Here is a 23,443-nt window from a genome sequence, read left to right as displayed (position 1 = left end):
TGTGTCTGTGTGTGCGTTTGTGTGTGTGTGTGTGTATGTGTTTTGTTTTGTTTTGTTTGTATGTGAGTTTGTGTGTACATGTGTATATGGGTGGCACGGGCTTGTGAATAGGTGTGAATGCACGTGTGTGTGTGTGTGTGTGTGTGTGTGTGTGTGTACACTAATCGTGCAGGATGACCTGACAGTGAAGAGAAACACTGTTCTTCTCCCTCCTGCTGGTGTGAGTAATGACTGACCTTAACAAGACAGACAGGGTCAGTGTGTGTGTGTGTGTGTGTGTGTGTGTGTGTGAGTGAATATGTTCATGTGTGTGTCTGTGTGTGCGTGTGCATGTGTGTGAGTATGTACATACGCATGTGTGTCTGTTTGTGTCTGTGTGTGTGTGTGTGTGTGTGTGTGTCCCAGTCCCACTGTACCTTTCCCAGAAAGAGGAAACACATACCTCTTTATTATGCATATCACCAGCGTCAGAAATGTGTTTTGCAGGTGTGTGCAACAGAATAATTATTATGAACGGCGAAGTCACGCTGCCTGCTCACTGAAGTGCTAACTGTGTGTATATTGGCTTTCCGCTTAAGTAAGCTGAATGAAACGGCCTTCCCAGGCTGAACACAGGCTCCTCTGCTGGCTTAATTACTGTGGGCCGTGCATTACAATACCAAACCTTCTATGACTTTGTGTGGTAATGAGTGAGACAGACACTCTGTGCATTTTAAATTTCATTTTCTTTTCTCTCTTAGAAAGTGTGTGTGTGTGTGTGTGTGTGTGTCAGTCACTGCTTCTGTCACTGGTTGACCTTTGCTGTGTTTGCACCCCCCCCATGAAAATATATAAACAAAAAAAATTAAATAAAAAATTAAATGAATGTGTTTTGAGTTAATGAGAGACATGCATGCATGAAAAGACTTCATAGCTAAATGCGCATCAGAGGGCTTCTTTGTAAGCCATCTTGCACATATTGACGTAGAGCTTAATGGGGATCAGAGAAGAAACACTTCCAGGACTTAACTTCCATCCATCATCTGTTCGGCTGTGTCTATGTTGCCCATTTGAACTAAAATCTTGGAGGTCATCAGTTTTCCTGGGCAACAGCGTAGCTTCCTTCTGCCATTCCCATATCCTGCCTCCAGCAACCTCTCCACCAGCCAACCACTCTCCCCGTCAGCTCCTCTCATCCAATCACAGTTAATTACATTACAAGCCCTGGCTCTTCTCCAGCTTTTAAAAATTCATTGCAGCGTAACACCTGTTATTGGGATTCTCAGTCTCCCACTCTCTCTCTCTCTCTCTCTCTGACTCCCTCTCTCTCTCCCTCCCTCCCTCTCTCTCTCCCTCTCTCCCTCTCTCTCTATCTGGCACCTCTGCTCTACTCATTTTTTTCTCGATCTCCCCCCTGCTTCCATCCTGTCAAGTCCATTCTTTTAAAGAGCCCCCTGTACCCCTCCTCACACACACACACACACACACACACACACACACACCCATGCACACAAACACTGCACTCCTCTCCTCTATTCTGCTCTGTCATTTTATAGTGTGACTTATCTCCCTGGCATCAAATCTCTCTTTCCTATCCTATCCCAGCAGGTCCCATGGCTTCTGAGCAGCCCTCCAAAAAGCCTGCCTGCCACCCTCCAGCAACAGCATGAGTGGAACCCCCCCACACACACACACACACACCTGCACCCCCACACACACACCCTCCAGCAACAGTGTGAGTGGGGCCCATACCCCCCCCCCCCCCCCAGTGTGAGTGGGCCCCCATGTATTCCTTACACAACGCTGTGAGCACACTGCACATGTCGTCACATTTCCTCAATGCCTGTGCCCATGCACAGAGCAGAGCAGAGTAGAGCAGACTGTTCCTGCATGATGTGTGAGTGAGTGTGAGTGTGTGTGTGTGTGTGTGTGTGTGTGTGTGTGTGTGGTGGGGAGTGGGGGGGGTGTAAAAGCGATTTTAAGGGTGCTCAGTGGGGAGTGTGTTACGTGTCTCCACTGCTAAGGTTTGGCTTTGTGCATCTGTACTGAAGGCACAGACCCCCACTGCTGCTGTAACACGGTCCTTTCACGGCCCCTCACTGCTGCGTTTTACACCCTGTGTTAGGAAAAGGGAACTGGGGACATGATGTTTTTAGAACCTGATTCATTAGAGAGAGAGAGAGAGAGAGAGTGGTGTATGTGGATGGGGAAGAGAGGGAGAAAAGAGAGAGTGATTGAGAAGGAATGGTAAATGGGAAAAAAGGACAGAGACAAAAAGAGAAGAGCTGCATGGTGACACAGGTTGAAGAGAGAGAAAAAAGGAGAGTAAAGATGAAAGCAGGAGGGTTGATAAATGAGAAGGAGAGTGGTTAATAGAAAGAAATTAGAGAGAAAGAGAGAGAGAGAGAGAGAGAGAGAGAGAGAGAGAGAGAGAGAGAGAGAGAGGCTTAACACACCTTTATTGAACCAATATCAAGTGTTTAAACACTACCAAATAAAAAAAAATAGAGAAAGAGAGAGGGAGAGGAAAAAAAGAACGAAAGAAAAAAAAAGGGAAAGAGGAAGAGTGGCCATGTAAATGAGGGGAGGGAGAGGAGATGGAAGAGAGAAGCAGAAGAAGTGCAGAGTAGGGAGTGGTACATGAGGTGGTAGTAGCAATATGAAGCAGGGTCTGTGTGTGTGGGAGGGAGGGAGGGAGCTCTAACCCCGTCCACGTAATCACAAAGAGGGAGAGAGAGAGGGGTGTGTGTGTGTGTGTGTGTGTGTGTGTGAGAGAGAGAGAGAGAGGGGTGTGTGTGTGTGTGTGTATGTGTGAGAGAGAGAGGGGTGTGTGTGTGTGTGTGTGTGTGAGAGAGAGAGAGAGGGGGGGGAGATGTGTGTGTGTGAGAGAGAGAGAGAGGAGGGGGAGAAAAGAGGGATATGTTGAGGCATGAATGAAAGATAAGAAAGAAAGGACAGTGAGGAAGAGAAAGAGAGGTGTGGACCAGAAAGAGAGAGAGGGAGAGAGAAAGAGTGAGAGAGGGTGGGTGAAACAGAGAGGGTGTGAGCAAGACTGAGAGAGAGAGGAGAGAGAGAGAGAGAGCTGTGACTGGAGGGGGGATGTGGGCTTGTGTTGCATCCTGAAGAGTTTAGCCGGCGCACAGACAGGTTCCCTGTGCCGCGCTCATATCAGCATCCCTCCTCAGCTGGCCCTGCGCGCATGTGTGTGTGTGTGTGTGGAAATGCCTTTGTATTTTTCCGCCGCAGTGGGGGGGAGCACATTCAGCGCCGCGCAGGACGGGAGCACGATTCAGCGTCGCGCTTGAGGGGAGAGCAGCCAGGAAGATCCTCCAGTCAGCAGTCGCCAGTGGGGCGATTTCTATCATTTTCTCCTTCGCAGGATACTGATCTACCAGTCAGACTGAACCAAGATGCCACTTTACTCCTCACCCACGAGGAGCTTATTCTGAGTCACACACACGTTTCCCACCCAGATAATCAACGCTGGAGGAATGTTCTTTTCTTTTTTGGGAGGAAACAAAACAACAACACAAGGGTTGGATTTACTTCTCTCAGGAGACATATAGCAGAAAAAAGACAGAAGAGGATAGAAAAAGAAAAGATGGCACACTTCTCTTTTGCTCCTTTACTCCTCTAACTCTTACTCACTCTCTTTTTGGACTCTGTAAACAGTAGAAGAGTGTTTTTATAGCTCTTGCTGAAGCTGGATACCGCTGGTTCTTTTTGTCTTCAAAGGACTACATAACAGAGAGAGAGAGAAAGAAAGAAAGAGAGAGAAAGCGAGAGAGAGAGAGAGAGAGACAGAGAACCAAGGAACCTCTGACACTTACAATTAGGGTTTCTATTGATCTTCTCACTGTATCGTTATTCATCCAGGGCTGTTTGCATGCACTGCCCCTCCTCCCTTCATACCTCTCCTCTCTTTATCTCCCTCTTTCTCTGTTTTCTGGGCACGCCTCTGCTCTGAGGTGTTCTGCTAGTGCTTAGGTAACAATCTTTCACAGTTATTGATTTTTATGCTGTTGGCACGCTGCCTGGAAGTGCAGAGGGGTGTAATCCATGCATGCTTGCATTGTATGTGTGAGAGTGGGAAGCGTGGAAACATTTATCCCATCTGTGTGTAGGTTCCCTCTCGCGCTCTGCCCTCTGTGTCACCTGCTGTGTCTGTCTGGCACGTTAGGGCAGCTTCGCGGCGTAACATGTGCTCTCTGCTCCTCTCCGGACAGTCAGGAGTATGTCTGCTGTCTTTGAAGAGAACCATATAGGGGCCATCCTCGAGTCTGGTTGCTGAATCAGTCCCTGAAAAAAAGCAGTTCTAAAAGGCGTTGAATGGGGATTAAGCCAACACCTGTTTGCTGAGGTGTAGAGAAGTGCTGGGGTTACATGCTGCTTAGTCTAAATTGTTGGGACTGCCTGCTTTAACAAAGGGATTAGCAGAGAGGGAGAGAAAAGAAGGGAAGAAAGAAAGAAAGAAAGAAAGAAAGAAAGCAAGAACAGAAGAAAGACAGGAAGGAAGGCTTAAACACTGCGTACCAGAACAGAGCTAAATGTGATTTGTGGACAACAGTTTATGAAAAAGAAAGAAAAGAGAGAGTGAGGGGAGTGAGGGGAGAGAGGGTGTGGTGAAGGACTGCAGGGTTGACTGAGGAGTTTGTGTTGCCTTGCTAAGCGCATCTAACCGTAGTGAAAGGAAATCCACGATTGACGGCTGTGTACAAACATACTCATCTCAACACAACAAAAGCCATCTGCCTCAGAACTTAACGCGCAGTAAGATTACGAAGCACTGGTATGACTCAGAAGATAGCACCAGACATAAAGTCTTTGCCAAGACTAGACACATTTAAGCACAAAATGTTGTTACTTTTCTCATGATTAAATGTTGAGGATCACTGAGCAATCTGGAGGTGTTATTGATCTATTATTGAAAATGGCATTGATTTTTACACCTGACAGAGCCTGCAGTATCCCTGTCTCTGTTTAAGGGGCATGAAATTTAATTAAGATTAATCCAAGGCTCTTTATGTTCCGCACAAATAGCTTCAAATAAATGATGCCCCAAACAGTAAGAGCTTTTTTGGCAGAATTAGTTTGTGATTGCAAGACATATTCATATCCAGATGTGTGCTTTCCAGTGTGTGTGTTGTCCCATGTCTTATTCCAGAGCTAGTGCTTCATGCCGGGCTGACTTAACCCATTAACCCATTGCCATGATTTACAGATCACTCAGTTTTGTTTGTGTGTGTGTGTTTATGTGACAGTTCATATTCAGTTGTAAACATATTTACATGCGTAGACAGAAACCCATTTGTCTTTGGCATCTTAACCAGCCGGACTGCTGACAGAAACATATAGGCTGTCACGAAACGCAACCAGGCTTATAGGATATAGGAGAGGAGAGGAAAGGAAGGGAGGGGAAAGGAGAGGAGAGGAGAGGAGAGGAGGGGAGAGAAGAGGAGAGAAGAGGAGTAGGGGAGGGGAAAGGGGAGTAGGGGAGTGTCTCCTCTCTGGGCTGCCTGTTGTTCTTGCATCTCACATATGTGTGTGCAGGTGTGCATGGCATTGTGATTTCCTGCTCAGTGCCTCCTAAACAGACAGCCTTCTGGAGCACACAAGGAGGACTATCTCAACAGCTTTCACAGAAAGGATCTCTATGAAAGCTGAAAAGCACAATGGCCTCACTTGGAAATTCGAAGCAGCAAAACAAGCATGAGTACTTTTTCTAAGGGTGTACAAGAAGCGGAGCACAAAAAAAGCACATTTTCTCTTGAAATCAGACAGAAAATCTCCCCCTCTCTCCCCACCCCCCTGAAAACCTGAAAAGCAGCAAACGAGGAGTGATGTTTAGGAAGTCTGTGGGCAGAGAGAACCAGGAACCAACCAGACGAGGGAAGGGTTCCTTTGATATCCGCAGCGCTCCTAGCATCGTGGGCCGCACGCACCTTTGAAGCTTCCCCGGTGAGTGTGGCCGCCTGGCTGGGTGGATTAAACGTGGCAGGAGGAGTGTGAGGAGAGGAGTGGAGGAGAGGAGTGGCGTGGCGTAGCGTAGCGTGGGCGAGGAGAGAGCTCTTTAGTGATCAGCGGGGAACATCGCCCCTACTTAGCCTGTGAAACAGCGACACAGAAGCTGACAAGAGATGGGTGGAAAAGCACACTGATGTACAATACAGATTCAGAGAGACTTGTAGAGACTGTAAGTGCGGAGGGTGAGAAGAATCAAACAGGCTTCAGTAAAACAGACTTAGGTAAGAACAACAAGCTGGAGAGCAGATGATCACGAGAGACTGCTGGAAACAAAGTAAAGCACACTGAAATAAAAGCAAGTACAACACACACTGAATGAAAAAACAAGCAGAGGAATCCTCAAAAGGCTCTCATGGTACTGACACTTGTCACGTAAAGCCTTGCACACAGTATCATCAGTGTTGGAGGTACCTGCTGTTACAATGGTGAAACTGGCACACGTGGATGATTAACAGATTTTTTTTGGAACTTGTGTTGTTCAACATCAAATCCGTGGAAGGGTGTTGACTCATCATGGACCTCATTCTGAATACCTGATACTATTCCTTGACCTTAAACTGAGTACCAGTACCATTCTTTGCCTTGCTTTTCACTCCTTTGCAAGAGTAACAGCCATTTTGTAATTAGCACAAGCTGAAGCTATTTCAAGCACATCCCTCAAAGCACAACATCCAGTGTGTATTTACTTCGCCATGGAAACAGAAACAGATGGATACATGTTGACCATGCACCCTTAGTTTGTTTCCTCCAAACAGCCTCATGGACCAATGGAACATTTCTGAATAGAACTGCTATGGAAGATTCCGAGAAGGTGGACTGTGAACCCCTTGGTCCTCCATTGAAACAAGAGCCTCTGAACATTAAAGATGGCTAACCTATAGCCCTCTTGAACAACTGAAAGTTGAATGTTTCACTGGATTTTTTTAACTGTTGACTGTTGACAACTGTTGACAGTTTTTTGACTGTTAAAACTTTGAGAATTTTTTTATCTGCATTTTGAACTGGGCTGCTTTGAATGCCTCATCGCCCCCCTGTGTGTCCAGTTCTGTCTGAGTCAAGGGTGGACACAGAGACAGGAGCTTTGGCCGTCTGGATTCATTTGGACTGGAAGAGACTGAACTGTCGTCGCCATGGGGTGCAACATGTGCGTGATGCAGAAACCCGAAGAGCAATATCGGGTCATGTTCCAGGTAAGAGACTGCCCTCTCTTCTCCAATCTCTCTGTCTCTCTCTCTCCAAACACACACACACACACACACACACACCTGTCTAGCTGTGAGTGCTCTTGCTTCTCTCTCCGCTGTCACGCCTGTGTCTATTCCCTTCCTCCCTGTCTTCCTCTGCCTGACACAACAGGTCCTGACGGGGCAGCAGAGAAGTATTACTGCCAAGGAGTAGTGTATTATCGAGGTCGTTACTGTCTCTGACTGTTGACTTGTTGTCGTTCCTCGAGTCGAGCTAGTGTCAGGCGAATAGGCAGCTCAGCTCTGCCTCGCCACTCAATTACAGTAAGAGGCCCTCTTCTCCAGCAGCTCTGGGGTATCAAGCTGTGAGCCTGTTTAAAGCCACCCACTATCCACCACCCACCGCCTACCACACACACACATACACACAATGCCAGACTGTCAGTGGCAATCATCCGCACTTACAGAAAAATGTTGGCACTTACAGAAAAAATTATATATTATTGCCACAACAGACTTTAGATGTTGAACTTAATAGTATTATTGCCACAATCAGCGAGTTTTTTTTTAGATAATCTCTTTGGATATCAGTTTGATCAATGATTCATTTTGCTGCTATTACCTTCTTTGGTGGCTGCCTGTACGTAATGCATGCTTGAGTCTGAGCTCCTTCTTAACATTCAAGAATGAACAGTTCAATTTCAATACTAGTCTACTAGAATACCTTGTACAGGTAGTCACATCCCTCACACATTAAACACATATGGTGGTGTCTCATAAGGATCCTGTTCATGTTTCACATCACTTGTAATGACATTTTGAGTCTCTTAAGAGGAACAAACACAGTCCATGGCTATATCCACACTGTTCCGTTTTTGTTTGAATCCAAAATGACTTTTGTGTCGTTTCTCTGCCTCTTGTCCTCATTACTCCGGCAATTTCGAGCTCTAGAAGCATAAAGATTTGAAAACGCTTGGGCCCGTTTGGGGTTCCAGTTGATAACACAAGCTTTGCATTTTTGTGTGGACGAGGGAATCTGAAAATATCTAAAAACTATGAAGTAGAAGTCCATGTTCCCTTCCTGATTGGACTTTATCAGACTGTTTTCTTCCCTGATTTGTTGAGCTTGTATCACGTAATGGCCATGTGCCCCTTTCCAGAAGAAAACAATAAGAAATCACCGGTCACTCTTTACAACACTTGGACTTCCACTACTAGCTTGCTAGCGGTAAATACAACATGGAGAATGAAATACAAGCTTTGCTGTTGTGGTCAAAAATCCCAGGCACTCAGGTGTGATAAAACACTGCAGGTTTATTCACACCGGGGGCAAGTTACCAGCAACAGCACGTTCCGGGAACAAACCCAAAGTTCTCTAGGGCAAGGCCCCATCTAATACATGCTAATTACATCTTAGCAATACAAATCACATGGGTCCTTCTTGAACATAAAACGGTCTTTTTCAAAACTCCTCATACATGCAGAAATACAATTCATGGATACTTCTTGGACATAGTTATGTGATCCTCACACCAAGTCATGTGGCTAGTCCAAGGCAGTAAGACAATAGGTCAATACGATACATATACACCCTTCAGCATTTCCTTGTCAAGGTATGCTCCCTCACTCCTAATGTCCCTAAACTGACAAAAGGGGTTGCATGACATTAATTAGAATTTCGTGAAATGGAAATAGGCCTGCACGATAAATCGTTATAAAATCGAGATCTCGATTCACCTCTGTGCGCAATTTAATTTTGATATGACTTCGATTCTCATTTATTTACGGGCGGACTGCATCACAAACGCTACTACTTTTTTTCTGTGAGTTTTAAAGCGCTCCCAAGCGCTGCAATGCTCTCCCTTCTCTCACAAAGTTCAGGGCTTCACCCTCTGCCAATGACAAAGCGCGCCTTTTAGTCACAAGTTTCACTAGTGGAGCGAGTAGGCCTATGGTAGTTTGAAAGCCTTGGAGGCTGCAGCGTCGTCAAACTAGTGTGACAGGAAATAAACAAAATTGATGTTGATTAAAACCCAGGTAGCCTACTAGCAGTGATGGGGGTAACGAATTATAAAGTTATGCGCTACTGTAATTTAGTTAGCCTACTTTATTGGGTAACGATACGAAATAAGGTAATGCATTATAATTCAAATTTCAGTAATTATTACAGTTAGGCTGAATAACTCGTCCATTCAGCACACAGTTTAAAATGTAGATTAGCCTAGATGCATTCTTTCATTGTAGAGATCACGCGTTCTCTCCCTGCACTGCTCTCCCTCAAACCGCTTCAGCCCGCACTTGTGCAAGGACTTTTCATGCAGACTACAACTGTCGCGGAGTAGCCTAGACAATTTGGTTCCAAATTTTATAGCCTACTTATCACAACGTTGTCAATCGCAAACGCTAATTTATTTAAACGTCTCTCTAACCAACTATGTGACTTAATTGGCAAAGGATGTAGAGAAAGCACCAGTTTGATAAATGAACCAGTAGTGGCCTAGAGTAGCAAAAAACATTGGGTACTAGTGACGAGAATCAGCCAACCTCTCAAACCGAACTGAATGGCCAGGTGAATATTAATTCTCTAAAAGGCAAGCAGTTCAAGAGTGTGCTAAGAAATCATTCTGTTTTTGATACTGTACTTAAATTGACAATTGACAAGCTCAATTTCTCTAGACTGAAGCTTTAGCTGCAGTATGTTGATTAATATGTTTTAGTTATGTAAAGACATGTTCAAGGAGTTCAGATAGAGCCTGGATCAGGACCATATTTAGTTCAATGTGTTATATGTAGTATTTTTGGTAGCCTACTGTACTTAAATGGTCAGCATTTTCTTTATTCATTGAAGCCTCTATGTTTACAGGCTTGTGGTGATGATGCACAATGTGCTATATAGGTGCCAAAATCTATGTTTGGTACTGCCAAATTGTTTTGTTTTGTCATGGTTCATGTGTGCAATAAATATTACACTTTGAGGGGGGGAAAATCGTGGCAGAGAATCGTGATATCAATTCTAGGCCAAAAGATCGTGATTCATATTTTTCCCTGAATTGTGCAGGCCTACATGGAAAGAGCAAATGACAGACAAAGCATAGTTGATGCATAGAATCGAATATACAGAAAAGCATACACATAATATATGAAAATGTAATGTTAATCATCTCTGTGTAATACATGTAGATTAGTATTCACTTCTAATGCATATTAGTAATCACTTCTATTGCATAAGATTTTGTTAGTGATTGAAAATGTCTACCACACAGTCTTTGGTAGAATCTGCAGTTACATTCTGCATTTTGAAATTGTGTAAATTGCTTTTAGATCTCATTAACAAGTGACCCTTTGTCCTCCTAATAAATAAGTTTTATTTCAGTGTAAGTTTATTTTCCTTTTTCAAATTTATGTTAAGTTGTATAATTGTATAATTAATTGTATATATTATTTGATTGTTATATTATTATGCCTTATTTGCATTTTCATTTATGTTGATATTGTACAGCACTTTGTAACTTTGTTTTGAAAAGTGCTATATAAATAAAGATTATTATTATTATTATTATAATTATGCAGGGTTTAGTTTTAATGGTGTGTATAAACTATTAACTTGTAATAACATGCTTATAATGCAAGGAAATAACCTATCACCTGATTTTTTAAAATCTTCATTCTCCAGTAAAGTTATTGAGCCTTGGATTTGCATCCTTGATCGATTCCTCGGCCAGACAAAGAGTGACTGTACAAGTATTAATCATAGTCATTGAACTAATTACCAAACCCATTGAACCCCTCTGCATTCTTCAGCCGTTAGCGTGTAGAATCATGAGAGTGTGACCAATGTAATTACCAAGATAATGGTGATCTACTACTGAAAAAGGCTGTCTGGTACCAAATTTGTTACAAATGTTTCACTCGATGCATGGGAAGAGCAAGTGAGCAGAAGGCAATGGATGTAGGCACATGCATTATTGATTGGGCAAGAATACTGGCAATCAGTCATTCTCATGTGTTTGTGCACATGTGTACCTTTTCAGGAGAAGTAATTTGTCACATCCGACCTAATTGGCTTGTTGATAAGTGCTTTCTGGTGGCTTTGCATTTTAATAGTCTGACTTCAGTCTCAACACGAAGCAAGAAGCATCCCTAAAGAGATGTTGAGACAACAGAGTAAAGGATGCTGACTTGTGTGTGTATGTGTTTCCTTTCAGATAGATGCTGTGATAAAATAGTAAAACACTGTATGCTGTAGTGCTCAGGCATGCGTTTCCTTTTGGGTTGCTGTGAGTTTTGGAGGACATAGAATAATCTAAAGTGGGAAGGGGGATGGTGTGTAGGAAAGAGTGATTGATTAAGAAAGAGGAAGGAGAACTGAAACGACAGCAGTTTTGTGTGTGTGTGTGTGTGTGTGTGTGTGTGTGTGTGTGTGTGAGTGGGTGAATGTGTGTGTTTGTGTGTGTGTGTGTGTGTGTGTGTGTTTGTGTGTATGTGCCGGTCACATATTTGCCTGCTAATACTCAGCAGCCCTATAATGTAGTCATTTACATGCATGATGAGCTCTTCTGCATCCCCAGACCGACATGACTGCATGCGTAGATGTAGCCTAGGTTTCTAACAGTGAGAGTTTGCATGCATGACAATAACCACTTCTGGTCCAGCCAGACTATGTGCGTATGTAAATGTGTGGGTCTGAGCATAACTCAAAGTCAGGGGAGCAAACAGAAGAGGTGTGTAAAAAATATAGAGGGTGTGGAATGCAGAGACTAAAGAGATGAAGTATGAAGATATGAAGGGATGAAGGAAGAAACAAAAGAGATGGAGGAGAAGAGGGGGATCAAGGGAGTCCAAAGAGAAAGAGAACAAGATGAGGAACTCAGGGGGAGTGACAGAGGATGAGATATTGAAAGAATGAGAGAGAGAGGGGAAGAGATAGAAAAAAGGAAAGGGGGAACAGTAGAGAGGAAGTAAGAAAATAAAACAGGGAGAGAGAGGGACAGCAGGAGAGGAGTGGAAAAAAAGAAAGAGGAAGAGAGAGGGAGGTGTAAAAGGTGGGGGTAGCGGAGAGACGTGGCGCGGAGAGGGTGGGAGACGGCAGTTTTTCTGCGGGTTGGCCTCCGATGACAGCCATAATTGATTTCTGCGCTTCACAGAGCAGGGATGAATAGGGTGGGGGCTTGAATGACTTGTATGAGCTTGGAGCAGGCTGTCTTGGCCCGTGCCCGACTGTAAATTTGCTTGAGCCCAGCCTCAGTGGAGCAGGGACAGGAGGGGATGTGTGGGGATTCTGCCTCTGGAACAATGACCAGGAGAGCTGGTGCTGATGCTGCCTGTCTCAGCTCTCTGGCTCCCCGACACGACACCCAGTTAAAAAGAACAAACGAAACCAATGAAACGGTTTACCCTGCTGCTGCTGGATACAGTTGTGACTGCAGGTCACAATTGTATCCAGCAGCAGAAGTCCACCTGGAGGTGGACTGCAGGTGGACTTCTGCAGGTGGACTTCACAGTCTGAGCAAGATGCTTGGGAACCCTGGGTTGCTTTATTGCCTAGAGATACTCTAGTTTCACTGATGCTTTTTTTTTAACAGCAGCAGGGAAATCTATGTCTGATTTTAAAAATACCTTAACTTCCCTGCTTGTTGTCATGTGGAAGCTCACAACTTATTAACAAAGTATTAAAAAGGATAACAGACCCCTGTTATCTGTTATCCTTGGTTGTTATTTTCTCCATGCTCCCTTGGGAAGTACCATGCTCCCTTTGGGAAGTGTTCACCATAAACTGAGATTTTTCTTGAACATAAAAAGTAAGACAGTTAGAGTTTGTAAAATGCCACCATAAACGGAGAGAAAAACCTTCAGAGTCGCTGAAAGAAAATTAGTTCAAACATCAGACAGAACATAACAAGGATGTGTCACAACATAAAACTGTGTCAGTGCAGTTTCCCTCAAAAACTGTTTGTGACAGAAAGATAGAATGAGAGAGACAGTGAGAAAGAGAGAGAGAGAGAGCAAGATAATAAAACAGAGAAAGAGAGGGAGAAAGAGAGAGTGAGAGAATAAAACAAGAGAGATGGAAAAAGAGAAATAAGGAGAGAGGGAGGATTAGAAAACAGTAGTGGGAGAGCGAGATGAATGAAATGAAACAGACAAGAAGTGAGGAGGAGTAGACAGAGAGGAAGTGAGTAACTCTGAGGGACTCGGAGGGGGCTCTGCTGTGTCGCTCTGATTGTGTCTGCTGTAGCCTCTCATTAGGCTCGCCACACTTCCCCAACTCCAGCATTCGCCATTTCCAAATCATATGCATCAAAACAAGCCTTTCAATTACAGCCTTTACGCGCATTGTCAAAATGATGCGCAAGTCATTTGGTTGGTCTAGCAAGCAGTTTTATTCATCCCGGTGTTATTTAGGAAACACTAAGCATTTAGTCTTCCAGAAACTCCATTTTCTCTTGGGCTGTGGGTAAACTTTTGTCATGCGCAAACAATTATACATCCCATCTTTGTTTTTAAGCTGTCTCATAGATCAGTAAGTGACACAAACTCTGCTTGTATGCTGAGACTTCGAGGTTTGTGATTGTTTGAGCAAGGCATTTAACCCCGAGTTGCTCTGGGGAGACTGGCCGTTGTGATATAATTGACCTATGTAAGTCGCTTCAGATAAAAGCGTCTGCTAAATGAATAAAAATAAACCGTTAAAAGCTCACCATGTACCGCTGGTGAACTGTCCAATGCTCATTACATACACAGCATTAGAGCTGTATTCTTACTCGTACATTTACAGTGACAAATAAAATGATGCACAGTGTTACAGTTATCTGTTGTAAATGTAGCCATCCCAAAATTATCTTGTTGCTATGTTTTGGGGATTCCATTTTCTCTTCCTCTGCACCTAAAATTCTCCTCCAGCATAATACACATCTCAGGGGATACAATCGCCATGGAAACAGTAGTCTTTAGGACAGGGTAATGTGCAGCCTCGCTCTCTCTTTGACAAGCAGACATGAGCAGACATGAAGTACACACACACACACACACACACACACACACACACACACACACACACACACAGGCACACTGAAATTCACACCCATGTTGCACACACATGTACAGATGTTCTCACATGTAGCAGACATCTATCTGTCGACATGCTGTCCAACCACTTCTGGGCCCAGAAATGAACCGGGTACCACAAGCCCTTATGCTCTCTATCTCTCGCTGTCTCTGTGTGTCTCTCTCTCTCTCTCTCTCTCTCTCTCTCTCTCTCTCTCTCTCTCTCTCTCTCTCTCTCTCTCTCTCTCTCCAGCTCACACCACAGGTTTTCTTTGCCACTCTGAGGATTCCCCTGACACCCTCTCCCACACCCCTCCCCTCTCCATTAATAATATCATGCCTACTCACTTAGTGCTCCATCAAATCAACACTCTACACTCCAGTCCAAAGACACACACACACACACACGCTTGCACAAATACACACACATACATAGACACACATACCCTCCTTCGCACTCAACCCCTTCACCCCTCCCAACTGTGCATTACTGTGGATGGGCTTGATATCCCACAGAGATTAGCTCTTAATGGGGCCACAAGGCTTCCCAGGGGACACTGCAGCAGAGAGACAGAGAGAGCGAGAGCGTGCTGGTCGCTAATTTAGGAATTTATCTTGGGAAAGGTGCAAGAGTTTACTCTGTGATGGTTCGATTTGTCTAGCTCTATGTGTTTGTAAACGGCTCTCTCCAGAGACCATAGATGTGTGTGTTTGCTGTACATGTTTGTGTGTGTGTGTGTGTGTGTGTGACACGTGTGTGGGTGTGTGTGACACGTGTGTGTGTGTGTCTGCCCCTATTATATGGGGTATATGTTTTTGAGTTTGTGAGCATGTCCGAGTTTATTGCTTGCGGTAGGCATGTTGCTTTGTGATGATTTGACAGGGTCAGACATCAGAGTGAGGGATTGAGAAAAGGGGGGGGGGGGCGCTTCTAGAGAAACACTGGTGGCAGTTTGAAGCAATAGTGTACCTGCCTACCTCCAACCATCTAGGCAAGTGTCGACACTTGAATGTCTTCTTTTGTTTTGCCACTTTATTCTCCCAGTTTTGTTGAAGTTAACTTTTAGACAAAGCAATTCTAATTTCTCTTACATCAGAAACATATTCACTTCACTCGCCTCAGCTCTCTACTAGGCTGCTGTGCTGTCTGATGACATTATCGTATCCTAACCGTTTACCTTTTGGACATAATAAAAATCAGAATAATGTTACAAATATTTATAAAATAAAATTATGATGAAATTGCAATATATTTCCCTTAAAGGACTAAACCTAGGCCTGTTCAATAAAATGTGAAATTCTGAAATAATACTCGTACTCCACAACACAAGAGTCTGTGGGAGACAGAGACAGAAGAATGAGCTAAAAGGTTAAATCAGTTGTGTGTGTGTGTGTGTGTGTGTAATTATATGCATATTTGTGCGCTGGTGTGACATTTTCTGTGTGGGTGTGTGAGAGGAGGAGGGTGTGGAGGGGAGGGTGGTATATGTATCAGAGAGACAGAAAGAGAGAAATAATAATTGTGTGTGTGTGTGTGTGTGTGTGTGTGTGTGTGTGTGTGTGTCTTCCTGTCTGTCTATGGCTGGAGAGAGAAAGCAAAAAGCGTAGGGGGAGGGAGGGAGACAACTATCACTGATGGATCTCCAGATAGAGCTCCCAGACATAAAACAAATATGGAAATGCCGGTTAAATGAATAATGTCAGATCTGAGAAATTATGTAATGTTAAAAGCTCGTCTCATTCATCCTTGTCTGCTTCCCTGTACATACATTACGATAAAGCAACAGAGGGCTTCTGCTTTGTTGTTGATGAGATTGTAAAACCGTCCCACTGCTGTACTCTCAGCCATGTGGATATTTCCCTGGAATATCAAACAGCCGGCGGCAGGGAATCGGGATAAGCTAACGGTCTGAGCTGATTGATTTTTTAAGAGCCAACGATTACCCCCTTTAGAACACGGGAGATAGGAGATGGGAATGATTCATGACGCACAGGTCACCGACGAGTTAATACCAGACTCTGTCTATCTATATGACAGGAAGGCAAAATATTCTCAATTATCACTACAGATGGAGGCTACTGCACTCCACATTAAATGGGGGTGCATTTCACAAATGGAGAAGTGCCTTTTTTCCCCTGCAAAATGAATTAAGTATTGTTTCATTTTGTGGTAGAAAATGAAACAAGTCACAGAGGGCCAGATGTACTAACGCTTTTGCGCCCACTTCAGACGTATTTGTTTCGCAATGTGCGTGTAAAATCATTGCGAGGTATGTACAAACAGGCCGCAATGATGTAAAAGCGCAAACTGCCTGTCGTGGGAGCTGAAAGTGGCAGATTGCGTTTGTCATGTCATGCATATGCATTCATGGAAGGATCCAGGGGAAAGTGGGAGTTTAGCGTAAAAAGATGGGAGGGGAAGAGTAAAGAGCGCCTAATTATGTATTCCGCGGTATGTACAAAGACTGCTCCTGAAAGCGCACGTCTATTCTGCACCTAAATACTTCCACCTTGTAAAAGCAGGTGTTAATCCAAATTGCAGTTCAATGCGTCAATAAGAGAACATTTCAAAGACAACAGAATCGCTATTTAGAGCACCAGTTTTTGTGGTGAAAGTATTTGTACTACCAACAGCAACCTCAACTTTCGTTGGCCTTTCGAATGTCTTACTTTCACTTTCACATCATTCACTTAAACTTTCCTGCTTGCTAGATTTGCCCAATCTTCCATAGCCTACGTGCACAAGTAGTTTGAGTAGAACTAGCCCACTGATCTTCATTATCTCCCTGCTTGTTAACATCTTATCATGTATGGTATTATTTCATGATTGCTAAACGTTTGATTCTTTTTAATGTTGTCATCAGTTAACTTCATTCAACTGCGCTTGTATGTAAATGTACGTACATCTGGCCCTGAGAGCATTGCTCGGATGAGTAATGCACAAAGCAGATACCCTCACCTACCTTCATGCTCTTTGTTAATGTAGCCTACAGTATATTCCCCATTCCCTGTTGAAAAGAAGGACAGAGAATTGCCTCCCAGGTGTATGCTTTTACATAAAAAGCGACAGTTTTGGGAGCCAGGAGGAGTGACCAAATTGCAAAGCGTAATGTGACGTATACAGTATAACTTACACAATGGAAGTACAAATGTCCCTCTCATGATTTTCAAAGCAACAATGGCGGGAGAATTGAATACACTTTTGTTGGCTGCTCTGCACATTTGTGTTACCCTAAAAAAAGCAAAGTTGCTATGCATCATATGGGACTATATGTTGATGCTTACAACATCTTCGGCTGGATCAGCTGTTTCTTCTGTTTTTACTGTAAATCTCCCAGTGGTGGTTCCACACATGTAGCATCATCAAAGTGCCCCATCCAGGTTCCCCTGTTCCGTCTTGAACCATTTACACTGGTAGGGTTCCGCCTCTGCGACTACCCTTGATGGCGGAGCAATTGGGGGGCAATTCTGACTAGGCATTCTGTCTCATTCCGAGTAAATCGGACAGGTGAGATGTAACAAAGACAAATAAATAATAACAGAAACAAACGCCAGTGTAAAAAGGACTGATGAATACAATGTTACAGTTTTTTTCAGTGGCTTTGGTGCACTTCTCAAATCATCATTAGTGCTCTTGCACAAACAGCAAGTCCACTTCTCAAAACAATTTGTGCAAATGTTAATGATGATTGGTGAAATGCCCCAAAGCAATGAGCATATCTGAAATGTAATGATCTATGTAACTCAAACCTTGGAATACTCTCCACAAGGATAAAATGTAATAGGATGTTTACTTTGTCATTAGCGACAGTGGATGTTGTTTTTGTTGGTTTTAATTTGATGTAGTGTGTATTTAGCTTAAGTATAAGTATATACTTATACTTAAGCTAAATACACACTACATGTAATTTGATGTAGTGTGTATTTAGCTTCTTCTTTATGCTGGCATAACTGGATCAACAGAATGGGATGGTGATTGCAGGTTAAGTGGGCAGGTAGGTTGGCTGGCGATCCGTTGAGTCAACATGGTTTAAGTGGAGTCGACAGGATCAACAGAGATGGTTGGAGTAGAATGCTAATAAGAGTATCAGCCACACATGCAACAACAACATACACACACACACACACACACCCAGGCACACAGGCACCGATCCATATCCAGATAGTAAGGGAGAGAGTGAGAAACTTGCCTAAACATACTCACACACACACACACACACACACACACACACACACACACACACACACATACACACACACAGACACACACACACACACACACACACACACACACAGTCACCAGGTAAAAGGGGTGAGTATGGGGTTTCGACCAGGGTTGATGAGTTGATCAGATTCATTGCCATGCATCTCACGCTCTCCCCCTGTAATGTGTAGCCCCACTCTGTGCAGTGGGGGTTGGTTGATCTTTGACCACAATTATATAGAGGGGACACTCATATGGAGCAAATGAAGAGATAGTAAGGAAATGATCAGGCATTTCAATTGCCTGAAAAATAGGTCTTCCATGTGCTTATACAGTACATGAGCAGTCCAGAAAAGTGCAACTAAGCGTCAGATGATAAAGTCAAGTCAAGTCAGTTTTATTTAGTATAGCGCATTTAACATGCACAAAGTGCAACCCAAAGCGCTCCACATACAAGACATTGACACAAAACAAAAGACAATAAGACAAAAAATGCCAGACGGAGCGGCGTAGTCGCCAGCGTTGACACCATATGACAAAAACATTTAAAAAATAACAAACACAAAAGATGACGGATGGAGCGGCGTAGTCGCCAGCGTTCCCGTGACACTAAGACATACAAGACAGACAACACAGCAAATTGAAAATAAATAAAATAATAATAATCATGTTAAAATTAGTCCAATTTCCAACTGGCTGAAAAAGTCCAAGGGCAATGATGACCCGCGTAAAGCAATCACATATTACACTCTTGCTTATTTGTCTGTTTCTGTTCACGTTCATGTCTGCTGCATGGTGTCCTATTCAGAGAGAGGGGAGAGGGAGAGTCAAACAGGACACGTGAGTGAGACAGAGAAAGACTGATAGAAAAATGAGAGACAGACAGACAGACAGACAGAAAAGGAGATGTGAGAAATAGATAGAGCGAGATACTAATAGAAGGAATGAGAGAGACAGTTTTAGAGAGAAACATACAAGGAGATATATATATATATATAGAGAGAGAGAGACAGAGAGGGTGAGAGAGGGAGTGAGAGAGAGAAAGACAGAGAGATTGAAAGAGATAAAGAGAGTGAGAGAGAGATATAGAGAAAGAGAGGAAAGCAGAGAGACAGAGAGAGATTTAGGGAAAGAGAGAGAAGTGAGAGCCAGAGAGATTTAGGGAAAGATAGAGAAAGAGTGAGTGAGGGAGAGCCAGAGACACACACAGAGAGCGCTTTATTTTAATGCAAGTCACACACGCGGTGCCTTGACTCTGTCGGCTCTTAAATATATAGCACTGCTGCTGCAGGCGTGCTGTGGCATGGAGCTCTGCTCTGCTGCTGCTGTGCTGAGCTGCCTGGAGAGGATGGGTTGCTACGCGGACCCCATAATGGGCCATGGAGCTGGCAGTGCAGAGCGCAGCATGGCGGGGCGGGGCGGGGCGGTGTGGTGTGGAGGAGAGTGGGGCGAGTGCTTGCCACTTGTGGGGAAGGCTGTTGTCACGCTATCTTTAAGAGGCAGATTACAGACTGAGGAGACCTGCAGGCTTGATTATACACATCCTGCTGTTGTTCCACTGTAGACTTCAACCCCCTGCGTCCCTTCTCTCTCTCTCTCTCTCTCTTTCTCTCTCTCTCTCTCTCTCTCTACATTCAGTTCATTATTGACATTACTCAGTGAAGCAGTGTTGCCAAAACAAACATATTTTAACACAATATTACAGAAACAATATCAGTTTGGAAAAAAGGGAAGATGAACTACAACTTTTTACATTACATTACATTACATTACATTTGGCTGACGCTTTTTAACCAAAGCGACTAACAACATGGTAAACAGTAAGTTTTAGAACAATTCTCACAATTTTAGGACAGTTTAAAAAAACATTAGAGTACAGTAAGAATAAGTGCGTCGGTGAGTGCTGTTTTTAACAGTTACTTGTCAGTTTAAAACGGCTGGTGAGTGCTAGGATCAGTAAGACTTGTTGTAAGTGTTGCTATGAGACTTACAATCTTACAATCAATTAAATAATATACAACAAGAATAACTATATCTACATGATATAAGTACAGTATATAATCAATTTATAACACGTTAACAGGTACTGGTACAGGTTTCTCTCTCTCTCTTTCTCCCTTGCCCTCCACCTCATTTCATTTTTCTTCTCTTCCTCTCCCTGACAAGTTTTCTGGACACTGCCCTCTCATTTTCTTCCTTTTTCAAACGCTCTCCAGTGGTTTTCTGTCTTGATCTCTGATCTCTCTCTCTCTCTCCTCCTCATTATCAGTCTCCCCATTTCTCCCATCTCTCCTCTTCTCCTCCTATCCCTCTCCTCTCTCACTAATATCCCTGTACTTGACTGCCTTCCAATTCTCTCTTTGTCATTAAGACACCTCCTTTCTCCCTCTCATTCTATCCCTCTCACTGTCTTTCTCCTGCTCAGTCTCTCTCTCTCTCTCTCTCTCCTCTCTCTCTCTTTTTCTCATTTTCTCCCTCATTTTCTCTTCCCCACTACATCCCCTTCTTATTCCCTCTCTTTCTCTGAGGGGCTCATGCTCACTGTCTGTCTCTCCATCTTTCTCCTCATTTGCACTCTCTCTCTATCCTTCTCCTCTTCTCTCCATCCCACTATCTCTTCCTCTCCTTTCCTCATCTGCTATGTATTTTTTGTATTTTCTTGTCCTTGCCTCTCGCTACCATCCTCTCTTTTCCTTCTCCTACTACTCCCCATCAGCCATCGCCCCTCTCTCTCTCTCTCCTCCTCTCCTCTCTCTCTCTCTCTGTCTCTGTCTCTCTCTCTCTCTCTCTCTCCTCTTTCTCTGTCTCTGTCTCTCTCTCTCTCTCTCTCTCTCTCTCTCTCTCTCTCTTCTCTCTCTCTCTCTCTTTCTCTGTCTCTGTCTCTCTCTCTCTCTCTCTCTCTCCTCTCTGTCTCTGTCTCTCTCTCTCTCTCTCTCTCTCCTCTTTCTCTCTCTGTCTCTCTCTCTCTCTCTCTCTCTCTTTCTCTGTCTCTGTCTCTCTCTCTCTCTCTCTCCTCTCTCTCTCTCTCTCTCTCTCTCTCTCTCTCTTTCTCTGTCTCTGTCTCTCTCTCTCTCTCTCTGTCTCTGTCTCTGTCTCTCTCTCTCTCTCTCTCTCTCTCTCTCTCTCTTCTCTCTCTCTCTCTCTCTCTCTCTCTCTCTCTCTCTATCTGTATATCCCCCTCTCTGTCTCTCTCTCCTCCTCCTCTTGCTTTCTCTGTCTCACCCTCTTTGAACTCTCTGCGCTGCTTTCATCTCTCCCCCTGCAAGCCCCCCCCCCCCCATTCCCCACCCACCCATGTGCCACCGCCCATCTCCCACCCCCTACTGGGACATTCCGAATATTCTCCTCACAACAGGCATATTCCAGCGAGGCCGAATCAATTTACCTCCCTTTTCATCCACATCTCTCTCTCTCTCTCTCTCTCTCTCTCTCTCTCACACACACACAACACACACACACACACACACACACACACACACACACACACACCCACACCACACATGCACACACTCATGCATATACATGACACAGACACACACATAAATAATACACACCGACACCCTCTTCACTCTACCATTTTCAAACACACACATGCCTTCCATGTATGCACAGACGCCTTGACACATATACCCCCAAACACACAAACACAGATACAGACACACACACACACACACACACACACACACACACACACACACACACACACACACACACACAGACACACACAGATACACACAGACACTCATCATCCCTTAGCCCCTGAATGAGTGTAATCTCTCCTGTTGTGGCTGATTATATCCTGCTCAGACGGGAGACAGGGGTCAGAGGTCACTGCTGCATGACCTTGCCGATGGTGGAATGAGGCCCTCGTGGTGTTCTCGATTCCACGGCACACCCCCTAAATGAATAAGTGTCATTGTGGGCAATAGCCTGTTGACCTGGGATGGAGATGTCACTCTATTGAATTCATTACCATTCACAGATAATTAGAGCTGGTCCCTCTGTCTCCTCCCTCTCCCTCTCTCTGCAATCGCTCTCAACTCCACTTTCTTCTTTTCTTTCTCTCTCTCTCTCCCTCTCCCTCTCTCCTACCTGCTCTCCACCTCTAATCTCTCATTCATGTCTCTCCTCCTTGTGGTGTTTGTTTGCATAGCCCCGCTGTGTGCATGGTGCTAAATGACTTAATGGCTTAAAAAACAGGCAATGCCCCAGATACCCTCTTTTGTCCTCCTTCCCCATCGCTCTGTTACCGTGGGTGACAGCAGAGCGAGACAGGTAAATGGGGGTTTGCGTGTGTGTGTTTACAGTCAAGCTCCTCTCAATCTCCTAAACCATCAGGGGAGAGTGAAGTGCAGGAGGAGAGAGAGATGGAAAAAATAGAGTAAGAGAGAGATAGAAAAAATGGAGAGATAAAGAAAATCAGAGACGGTGAAAGAGATAGAGAAAAGAAAAGTGGTTTGGAGTGGTAAGGAAAGGCAAGGGTAACAGAGTGCTCTCCTGGAGTGTCCAGGGGCTGTTATTTTATGTGTTTAATCTCGTGGTCTACCCTGGGGTTTTCTTGCCCTACATGATTTAGTTGTTATTTCAGTGTGGGCAGAGGACAGAGATTAGATTGGTCAGATGTCCCCTGACCACCGATGTTCACAGTAAATTAAGCACTTGTCATTCAGGGCGAACAACACACAAGGGCACAGACGCAGATGACAAGGTCCTCTTTGGGAGAGGCACGGTGCTTGAGTGTACAGAAAAATGTCTACGTGGATGCTACTAAATTCTTTTTTCTTTGTAAGACTAAAAGGTGGTTCCAGCATACAGAGGCAGCTGTATTCAATATTACTGAATTCAGTTAATTATTTTTCCCCTGGTAAGCACTGAGAACAGGTGTTATGAATGACAAAAACACTGCATTTCATCACTAGTATTCTTACATAGAATAGCCATAGATAGCTAGACATAATTCTTTCCTCCTTTGTGATTTTGAGAACATCTCTAAGACATTCCTAAATAC

General features: G+C 44.0%; 1 protein-coding gene across 1 annotated transcript in view; it reads left to right on the top strand.

Moving 5' to 3' along the window:
* The first annotated feature begins 5,485 nt into the window (after positions 1–5,485).
* Positions 5,486–23,443, top strand: part of LOC121713335 — a 39,654-nt gene continuing 21,696 nt past the window's right edge. The window contains 1 exon segment of the mRNA XM_042097870.1: positions 5,486–7,193. Coding sequence (XP_041953804.1) covers positions 7,134–7,193 — 60 coding nt within the window. The 5' untranslated portion in view covers positions 5,486–7,133.

This window comes from Alosa sapidissima, chromosome 7 (assembly GCF_018492685.1).
Source record: "Alosa sapidissima isolate fAloSap1 chromosome 7, fAloSap1.pri, whole genome shotgun sequence".
Taxonomy (NCBI): domain Eukaryota; kingdom Metazoa; phylum Chordata; class Actinopteri; order Clupeiformes; family Clupeidae; genus Alosa; species Alosa sapidissima.
The sequence above is the reverse complement of the archived record's forward strand: the minus strand, read 5'-3'. Positions and strand labels throughout refer to the sequence as shown.